This window comes from Oryx dammah, unplaced genomic scaffold, assembly GCF_014754425.2.
Source record: "Oryx dammah isolate SB20612 unplaced genomic scaffold, SCBI_Odam_1.1 HiC_scaffold_7, whole genome shotgun sequence".
In the NCBI taxonomy this organism is placed as follows: domain Eukaryota; kingdom Metazoa; phylum Chordata; class Mammalia; order Artiodactyla; family Bovidae; genus Oryx; species Oryx dammah.
In genome coordinates, this window is record NW_024070191.1 from 14,069,326 (window position 1) to 14,080,140 (window position 10,815).

Below are 10,815 nucleotides of genomic sequence, written 5' to 3' on the forward strand. Positions count from 1 at the left end.
CAGTTGTTTGGGGGCTTCTCTGGTAGGTAGTTGGCAAAGAATCTGCCTGCAGTGCAGGAGACCCTGGTTCGATTCCTGGGTTGAGAAGATCCCCTGGAGAAGGGATAAGTTACCCACTCCAGTATTCTTAGGCTTCCCTTGTAGCTCAGCCGGTAAAGAATCAGCCCGCAATGTGGGAGACCTGAGTTCAATCCCTGAGTTGGGAAGATCCCCTGGAGAATGGAAAGGCTACCCATTCCAGTGTTCTGGCCTGGAGAAGTCCATGGAGTCCCAAAAAGTGGGACAGGACTGAGCGACTTTCACTTTTACTTTTCATAGCTGTTTAGATGATTTCACAAAAGGAAATAAGTGAGCAAAAGAGCCAGAAAAGAGAATATATAATGTATGAGAGCATTTATATAAAGTTCAAAACCAGGCAAAACTAAAACAAAATGTTAGAAAGATGATAGGGATCACTTTATGAGGTTCGTGACATTGTACAGGAGACAGGGATCAAGACCACCCCCATGGAAAAGAAATGCAAAAAAGCAAAATGGCTGTCTGGGGAGGCCTTACAAATAGCTGTGAAAAGAAGAGAGGCGAAAGCAAAGGAGAAAAGGAAAGATATAAGCATCTGAATGCAGAGTTCCAAAGAATAGCAAGAAGAGATAAGAAAGCCTTCTTCAGTGATCAATGCAAAGAAATAGAGGAAAACAACAGAATGGGAAAGACTAGAGATCTCTTCAAGAAAATGAGAGATACCAAGGGAACATTTCATGGCAAAGATGGGCTCGATAAAGGACAGAAATGGTATGGACCTAACAGAAGCAGAAGATATTAAGAAGAGGTGGCAAGAATACATGGAAGAACTGTACAAAAAAGATCTTCACGACCCAGATAATCATGATGATGTGATCACTAATCTAGAGCCAGACATCTTGGAAAGTGAAGTCAAGTGGGCCTTAGAAAGCATCACTATGAACAAAGCTAGTGGAGGTGATGGAATTCCAGTTGAGCTGTTTCAAATCCTGAAAGATGATGCTGTGAAAGTGCTGCACTCAATATGCCAGCAAATTTGGAAAACTCAGCAATGGCCACAGGACTGGAAAAGGTCAGTTTTCATTCCAATTCCAAAGAAAGGCAATGCCAAAGAATGCTCAAACTCCCGCACAATTGCACTCATCTCACATGCTAGTAAAGGAATGCTCAAAATTCTCCAAGCCAGGCTTCAGCAATACGTGAACCGTGAACTCCCTGATGTTCAAGCAGGTTTTAGAAAAGGCAGAGGAACCAGAGATCAAATTGCCAACATCCGCTGGATCATGGAAAAAGCAAGAGAGTTCCAGAAAAACATCTACTTCTGCTTTATTGACTATGCCAAGGCCTTTGACTGTGTGGATCACAATAAACTGTGGAAAATTCTGAAAGAGATGGGAATACCAGACCACCTGATCTGCCTCTTGAGAAATCTGTATGCAGGCCAGGAAGCAACAGTTAGAACTGGACATGGAACAACAGACTGGTTCCAAATAGGAAAAGGAGGACGTCAAGGCTGTATATTGTCACCTTGCTTATTTAACTTCTATGCAGAGTACATCATGAGAAACGCTGGACTGGAAGAAACACAAGCTGGAATCAAGATTGCCAGGAGAAATATCAATAACCTCAGACATGCAGATGACACCACCCTTATGGCAGAAAGTGAAGAACTAAAAAGCCTCTTGATGAAAGTGAAAGAGGAGAGTGAAAAAGTTGGCTTAAAGCTCAACATTCAGAAAATGAAGATCATGGCATCCGGTCCCATCACTTCATGGCAAATAGATGGGGAAACAGTGGAAACAGTGTCAGACTTTATTTTTTGGGGCTCCAAAATCACTGCAGATGGTGACTGCAGCCAGGAAATTAAAAGATGCTTACTCCTTGGAAGAAAAGTTATGACCAACCTAGATAGCATATTCAAAAGCAGAGACATTACTTGCCAACTAAGGTCCGTTTAGTCAAGGCTATGGTTTTTCCTGTGGTCAAGTATGGATGTGAGAGTTGGACTGTTAAGAAGGCTGAGCACCGAAGAATTGATGCTTTTGAACTGTGGTGTTGGAGAAGACTCTTGAGAGTCCCTTGGACTGCAAGGAGATCCAACCAGTCCATTCTGAAGGAGATCAACCCTGGGATTTCTTTGGAAGGAATGATGCTGAAGCTGAAACTCCAGTACTTTGGCCACCTCATGCGAAGAGTTGACTCATTGGAAAAAGCCTCTGATGCTGGGAGAGATTGGGGGCAGGAGGAGAAGGGGATGACAGAGGATGAGATGGCTGGATGGCATCACGGACTCAATGGACGTGAGTCTGAGTGAACTCCGGCAGATGGTGATGAACAGGGAGGCCTGGCGTGCTGCGATTCATGGAGTAGCAAAGAGTCAGACACAACTGAGCGACTGAACTGAACTATGTCAAGAAAGAGAGAAAAGCAATGACTAACAGGACACCCAAGAGCGCTTCTACCACGGTGGCAACATTCTGCTTCTGAACCTGGGAGGTGATACCTAGGTGAGTGTTTTCTAGTAGCTTCCTGGGCAGTATGCTAAGAGAAGTCAGTCAGACAGAGAAAGACAGATACTGTATGATATCACTTATGTGTGAAATGCAAAAATACAACAAACTAGTGAATATAACGAAAAGCAGCAGACTCCCACCTACAGAGAAAAGACCAGTGGTTACCAGTGCGGAGGGGAGAGGAGGGCAGTACAGAGGAGGGCATGAGAGGTGCAAACCATTGGGTGTGACTGGGCTCAGATGTACTGTACAACACCAAGAATACAGCCAAGATTTTACAGTAACTGTAAATGGAAAGCAAGCCTTAAAACTGTGTAAAAAACTTAATTAAAAATAAATTTTGAAAAAAAAGAAAATGAGGCCTATCCAAACAATGGATTATTGAACTGTAAGAATTTTTAGGAATGAAATACTGATACTTACTACCACATAGGTGAACCTTGACACTACTACCCTAAATGAAAGAAGCCAATCACAAATGACCACATACATCATGTAAGAATCTATTTAAATGTTCAGAACAGACAGATTCATGGAGACAAGAAATAGGTTCATGGCTGCCAAAGGGCTCCGGAGAAATTACTAGCAGATGTGGAGTTTCTTTCTGGGATGATTAAAACGTCTTGGAATGGAAAACAGTGACAGCTGTACCCTCTTGTGACCACACTAACACTGAACTGAACCACGCGCTTTAACACGGTGGCTGTATGGCATGTGAACTACATCTCAATTTTTAAAATTATGATTTATTTTAGATTCAGACCTTTTACATTTAGATTTCTTTTAGGTAAAAAATTAAAACATTTTATCAGGTCATTATAAGAGATGTTCTGGTAATGATTACTTTTCATCATGCCAAAAGTACAATGATTTCCTTTATTAACAAAAATTTGACTCAAAATACTAGATACCAAATAAAAAGTATGTGAGAAGGTTTATGTTGTGAAAATTCCCTTGAAACTTACTCCTACAAAAAAATATCCAATCACTGCTATTCTAGACGGAGAAGGCGATGGCACTCCACTCCAGTACTCTTCCCTGGAAAATCCCATGGACAGAAGAGCCTGGTAGGCTGCAGTCCATGGGGCGCTGAGGGTCAGACATGACTGAGCAACTTTACTTTCACTTTTCACTTTCATGCATTGGAGAAGGAAATGGCAAGCCACTCCAGTGTTCTTGCCTGGAGAATCCCAGGGACGTGGGAGCCTGGTGGGCTGCCGTCTATGGAGTCGCACAGAGTCGGACACAACTGAAGCGACTTAGCAGCAGCAGCAGCTGTTCTAGATGTGGGCATACCAGCCCTTCTCTATCACCTCTGGCCTCTGGAGTGCCCAGTGACGCACAGAGAGCAGGCCCACCCGGGCAGGTCACACACCCCTCCCTGGTCCGCCAGTGGCGGCGCTGTCTCCCAGACACTTCTGGGCCCACAGGCAAAAGCTCTCCTGCAGGGTCCTCTGCCTTCCTGTGTCTAAGAAAAGGAAGAACATCCTTCTGGTCCTCCCTAAATTAAAGCCCCTTTCCACATGACTATGGGAGGTATGAAGTAAGAAGTATTAGTCTACATCCCTCTTGTTACAAAATCATATAACAGGAGCCCTAATCTGTCTGGCTCGCTGACCAGTGCCACCAGGAGAGCCCCACTTTTTGTTAGTTTCAGGGTACCTAGAAGTGAGAAAAATCGATTCAAATTATCAAATACTCCCCAGAACACTGTATTCATGTGTAGACCACCTTGCTTTTGTATGTGAAGGCATTTCTACATTTTTATTAGTAATTAGCCTAAATGCTGTTGCTCAAAGTAAAGTTTTCAAAATATAGATTAAAAATACTAACCAAAGGTTTCATAGGATTCTTCATCTTTCTCATTTTCACCCAGGCTGCTGAGGCTTGAGAGCTGAGAATGATCAGGAAAATCAAATACATCCAGAGGCTTGTGCTTCCAGCCAGCTTTCTGAAAGTGAATGAAGTTCAAAGTCACTGGCCTGGCCATAACAACAAGAACATCACAAAGCTGATCTGCATGGCAAGGACACTGCTGCTGTCTCCGGTGCCTACAGAGAGAGCCTTCGTACTCTCGGGGGCAGAGGCTCTTCTGATGATCTAAGGCGGGGTTGGGGAACTTTTCTAGAAAGGACCAGGGAGTAAATACAGTTGACCACTGAACTACGCAGGGGTTGGGGCGCCCAGCCTCTACACAGTAGAAAATCCCCGTATGACCCTGGCAGGTGGCTTCCTTATCCGAGGTTCCAGCTATGGGGGTTTCAACCTTCTAGAATTAGCCAATTAGCCTTCTAGAACTAAAACCCAAGAAAGATGTTCTTTTCATCATAGGGAACTGGAATGCAAAAGTAGGAAGTCAAGAGATACCTGGAGTAACAGGCAAATTTGGCCTTGGAGTACAAAATGAAGCAGGACAAAGGCTAACAGAGTTTTGCCAAGAGGACGCACTGGTCATAGCAAACACCCTCTTCCAACAACACAGGAGAAGACTCTACACATGGACGTCACCAGATGGTCAATGCCAAAATCAGATTGATTGAACTCCTTATTGCAAAATTCAGACTTAAATTGAAGAAAGTAGGGAAAACCACTAGACCATTCAGGAATGACTGAAATCAAATCCCTTACAATTAATACAGTGGAAGTGACAAATAGATTCAAGGAATTAGATCTGATAAGAGTGCCCGAAGAACTATGGACGGAGGTTCACAACATTGTACAGGAGGCGGTGATCAAGACCATTCTCAAGAAAAAGAAATGCAAAAAGGCAAAATGGTTGTCTGAGAAGGCCTTACAAATAGCTGTGAAAAGAAGAGAAGCAAAAGGCAAAGGAGAAAAGGGAAGATATACTCATCTGAATGCAGAGTTCCAAAGAACAGCAAGGAAAGATAAGAAAGTCTTCCTCAGTTTTGAGGATACACAGGGGTAAAAACTCCTGACTCCCGGAAAGAGATGGGGCTTAAAGGGCAATATACTAGTAAGCCCCAAGAAGACTGCCCCCTACATCCTCATGAAAGACCATAACACACAGAAAATGAGAAAAAACATTCAGTAGCTCTGGACAATGTGGGGGGAGCCATTAACAGACAAGAAAATAAGTGGAAATTCTGGAAGAGATACAGGAGATAGAAAAAGACTCCAAAACAAAAACCAGCAATCACAGACTCTCAGTGCAAAACCACCTGAGGGGTGTTTGGGGTTAGAAAGAATGCTGAAGGGGAGCTGACGGAGCCTCTGGCCTCCCTGAGCAAACAGGCCCCCAGCCATGTATGGCAGCTGCCTTCCCGAGAAGAGGACAGGATGCTGGAGAAACCCATCCAAAGAATGGGTGGGCTGGGATGGGGGTGCAGAGGGATCCTAGGACTTCCCAGGGGAGAAAAGGGCCCCCTCCAAAGCCAGGGGCCTAGGGAAGCAGGGGGAGACACCCCCCAAGAGAGAGAACCAGGGGTGGGGCACAGAGCAGGGAGAACCCCCAAGGCCTGGGCACCCCCAAGCAGACACTGCCTGAGGCGTTTCATGTGAATCTCTAGGGCCAACTCGACAAGCCGCTGGAAAGTAATATGAAGTGAGCCGGGAGTATTAAAGAAATGCACCTGCCTTCACACACATTTATTTCTAAGACTCACCCCACCCTAAAGTAAAAATACCATGTGAGGAAAACTACATGGAAGATGATGAGATCATAATTGTGGAAAACTATTAACATGGAGAAATGGCTACAAGTGAAAAAAGCAAAATACAGAAAACTGCACAATTTTTAAACGATGCTAATCATCCAAATGAAAATGAAACCAACCTAGGCCCAGGAAAAAAGATTCAAAATGTTAATGTTCTCTGGCTTGTACTGGAAAGAACAGGAGGAAAATGAATATACTTTTCCACTACAAGAAAATAGAGCTTACCAAGTTTATGGAATACTGAGTCTCCCATAAAATGTTATTTTGCATTTTCAATTACGAGCATTATATTAAAATATATAACGATAACTTACATCTTTCACGGAATATGTTCTGTCTGCATGGTTCTTCGAAAATCTGGCACTAGGAAACAGCAAACACACACACAAGTTAGGAAATACTTAAAAATAACTGAGGAAACACTAGAACTGGCAATGTAGTCCAAGTATTTTCTTTCCAAGTTACTCTCTTTGTTAGCTGCACTAACAACGTGCACGTGATAAAATTCAGGTAATGGCAAATCCCTTTGGAAAGTAGAACCGATATCTCACACACATAAATAATTTATAGGCCAAATCATACTACCCACATATAAATAGCACAGCTCTGCCCTCAGGGCACAGAGAACTCCTAACCCTGCCATCACCTGAAGTGCCCCTTAAGTCGCATCAACAGCCAAGACTGGCGTCCTGCAGAAATGTGCTAGAGAGGTGCCTCTTCCCTAAGCACCGGACCCCGATGCATCCCGTGCCTGACTCTCTCACACACGTGTTCTCTCTCATTTAGCTCCTTAACAGTCCTCCAGGTAGAAGTGAATCCCTCATCCAGAAGCATATTTGCCCAAAGCTGCAGGTGGCTGGGAAGGAGAGAAGCCTGCGATAAAATCTGCGATAAATCAGTCCACACCCAGAGCTGCCCTGTTCCCTCCCCTTCAGGATCCCTCCAGAGGGCATCAGGATGAAAGGATAAAGTTGCATCTTTAACCAGCTTAAATAAACCAGATGTCACAACAGAGACCCAAAGAAAAAGTGAAAATAAGAGACAGGAAATACCCCAGCCGGTGACTGTGGGCTGAGTACCCTATGTGCTCCAACGTGGTGCCAGGGAACAGGACATCCTGCACACACCCGTTAACAGAGAGCAAAGTCCATTTGGTGTCTGAACGAGTAATTCTTTACCTAACTCTTTATGTGATATAACTTCAAACTTAAAGAGAAAAATTGTGAGACGAGTCTGAGAACCTTCTGTATACCCTTTACCCCACTTCACCAACTGTTCACATTTTGTCTCACCGGCTTCCTGTGTCTGTATGGTAACCTGGGAACACACGTGTGTCTTTTCTAAGAGGGCATTATCCTGTGTAGTCACAGCACAATTTCCAAAGCAAGAAACTTAACACTGACAGCACGGTCTAATTTACAGTCCATATCCAAATGTTATCAACTGCCCTGTCATGCCCTTTAAGGTTTCCCCTAGCATTTTTTAAAATTCGTTTTGCTCTTGTTTCCTTTAAAAATTTTTTTCTTGTTCTAGCATTTTTTAAAAGGAAATACAAGGGGATTATAAAATTAAGATATCTTAAAACTTGTGTTTTATCATATGTGCACATTTGTGTATCCATTGTGATGTAAAATATTATTACTGTGAATTACAGTAAAAAGTTGGAAAACTGAGGAGTGGTTCTCAAACATCAGGAATCAGAACCACCTGGAAAGCTGTTAAGACTGCTTGGCTCCACCTCCAGAGAGGCTGATTCAATAAACCTGGGATGGCCCCTGATGGAGCCTGCATTGCTAACAAGTTCCTGGGGCTGCTGATGCTGGTCAAGACACCACAATTTGCAAAACCAATCCTTTATTTCATTCTCAGACCCAAAAAAGAAGATGGAGCAGATATGCGTTTTACAGCCTTTATGGTTCTGGGGTTCAGAAAAGTTAACTGACATCAGTGGTCACACAGCCAAGTAACAGGACTAGAAGTCACATCATATAAGGTCTTAACTCACTCTTTCCTGCCTTGTCTGTGCTCAACAATGTGGTCAAGTTTCCTCCTCACCTTAGGCTAGGAGGAAGGTGAGGCTACCGAAAGATAGAAACCTCTGTGATAACACACGGAAAAATTTTTGGTGTAGGCATACTAGTGCGTTTCAGGGGGAGGGATGAACAAATTTCATGAGTCTCAATCAAAGGCAAAAATGCTATACCTGTGTGTACCGCGTTGGTGGGGGTGGGGGGTGGGGTCGGGGGAGGGAGAGAGAAGCCCCCTACTGGCATAGCTGATAAAGTTCACCTCTCATAGATCAGCTGGTTAAGAATCTGCCTGCAATGCAGGAGACCCAGGTTCGATTCCTGGGTTGGGGAGATCCCCTGGAGGAGGGCATGGCAACCCACTCCAGTGTTCTTGCCTGGGAAATCCCATGGACAGAGGAGCCTGGCAGGCTACAGTCCATGGGGTTGCAAAAGTCGGACATGACTTAGAGACCAAACCACCAACACCACTATGTCAGCTGATTCTCAAGCATCTTATTTCTTCCCAATCCTCCTCTCTACTGGGGGAGTCTGGTGCTACCCGCTGGCCACAGGAGCCTCGTCTGTTTACTCCACCCTCACGCTGCACTACAAACTGCACCTTCTCCAGCAACCCTCCCACAGCCCAGGTGGGACTCCTCTGGCCTTGAGGACCAGCCTAGGCCTGCCAAGGCCCCTCCAAGCCAGGCCCAGGCAGGGCCTTGGATGTGCTTCAAACACCTCCAGAGACACTTGCCAGTGAATCCGGGAAAAATAACATTTTAGAGAGCAGATAGGCAACGTATTTCCACCTGCATGTCCTTTCAGCTTTAAAAAAAAAAAAAAAAAAAAAAAGCTTGAACCATCCTGGCTAGAGTTGCACCCCTTTAAAAATAACAAGCGGCAGCTTGGGCTCCCCCGCCGACTTAGTTCGGCTTTACAGTCTGTGGTTTGTGTTACAAAAACAAGCAGGGTCTTGAAAATAAGAATACTGACTCCAGCCCGAGTGTCAATGCTAGTGTTCTTGCTAGAAGGTGAATTCTGGCAAGTAGTAGGTGGTACTCCTTAAGTTACTATCCGTGGGATAGTTTGTTTCAGAACACCTCACGTCTACTGTAGAGCACGTTCACCCGCACAAAGCAAGGGGACGCTAGCCGACGACTCTCCCCGCCGCCAGACACGGCTGTAAGCGGACGCCCTTCAACCTCCCCGCAATCCTGTCAGGGTGGGGACATTATTATCCCCACTTTACAGAAAGGCCCCTGGGCGGTCAGTCGCTCGGACACGGTGCGCAGAGGCAGAGCCAGGGAGCTCGAGCAGCTCCGAGAGGCCCAAGCACGGAGGAAGAGGAAAATAAAGGGGGGACCCCGGCCGCGCCCCAACGGCCCGCAGAACTTACTGAGACAGCCGCGCAGGCCGCAGCCGATCCATTCCAGCCAGCGGCGCTCGGCGCCGACGCAAAAACTCCCGCCAAACCTCGCGCTGCTCCCGGCGGCCAATCCGGGCCGAGCATGCAGAAACGCTCCCGCCCCCGCCCCTGCCCCGCCCCCCAGGCCCCGTAAGTCTGCGGGCCGGGGCTCCGCCCATCCTAAAGCGCTAGAGAAAACGCAGCCTGGAATATGAGCGAACAGAGCTGGAGTCCGCGCCTTACAACCAGTTGCTGACGGGCCTCGCCCCCACCGAGACGCTAAATCCTTACCAGGTTTTCCCGCCGACCCGTCCAACACGCAAGTTTTCCGCCAGGGCCCGCCCCCGGGTTGGGGAAGGGAGGAGCCAGTGCCAGAAAGCTACCTAAGCGCGAGCTCACCGTCGAGGGGCGGATCCAAACCCGGGGTTCTCTCTCCGGGTGCTTAGGCGCCTGCGCAGTTGTCTGGTGTCGTGCATTGAAAATTGACGGGGGTTAGACTTTCAGTGTTCTTGCCTGGAGAATCCCAGGGACTGGGGAGCCTGGTGGGCTGCCGTCTATGGGGTCGCACAGAGTCGGACACGACTGAAGCGACTTAGCAGCAGCAGCAGCAGGCTTTCAGTACCGCTGGTACTGAATCAGATGTATGAGCTTGGCTTATTATTTTATTTCTACCCCAGCGTTTTTATTCGTAAATGGGGAGGACCCCCTTCTAATATGCTCTGATTCTCTGCTTTCTCTTTAAAAACGTATAATCCTGCAAAAGAATGATGTTGGACTCTTATCACACCATAAATAAAAATGAACTTAAAATGGGTCAAAGACCTAACTGAAACTCGTAGAAACACGGTAAAGGCTTCATGACATTGGTTCTGGCCATGATATCTTGGATGTGACGCCAAAAGCACAGTTTGGGATGATGAAAAAGTTCTGGAAATGAATAATAGTGGGTGGCTGCATAACAGTGTGACTCACGTAAGTAGTGCCACTAGATTGTACAGTTAAAGATGGCTAAAATGCTAAGCTTTATGTCATGTACATTTAACCACAATAAAAAACTATGTTTCACGCATACACAAGAATATAGCACATATAATATAAAAATAAAAATGACCACTTGGGAGTTCCTTGGTGTCTTACCGGTTAGAACTCAGCACTTTCAATGCAGAGGCCCAGGCTCCATCCCTGGTTAAAGA

At 45.7% G+C, this 10,815-nt stretch overlaps 1 protein-coding gene across 2 annotated transcripts in view; it reads right to left on the reverse strand.

Annotated features, from left to right (window-relative positions):
* Positions 1–9,701, reverse strand: part of CENPU (centromere protein U) — a 56,867-nt gene extending 47,166 nt beyond the window's left edge. For both annotated transcript variants that reach the window (XR_005721488.1, XM_040243052.1), the window contains exons 1-3: positions 9,614–9,701; positions 6,523–6,571; positions 4,365–4,482 (exon numbers count right to left, since the gene is read on the reverse strand). Coding sequence is in view for 1 of the 2 variants with exons in the window: in XM_040243052.1 (XP_040098986.1) it covers positions 4,365–4,482; positions 6,523–6,571; positions 9,614–9,645 (199 nt within the window). In the remaining variant the exon portion in view is untranslated. The remainder of the gene's footprint in view (positions 1–4,364; positions 4,483–6,522; positions 6,572–9,613) is intronic.
* Positions 9,702–10,815: the final 1,114 nt, after the last annotated feature.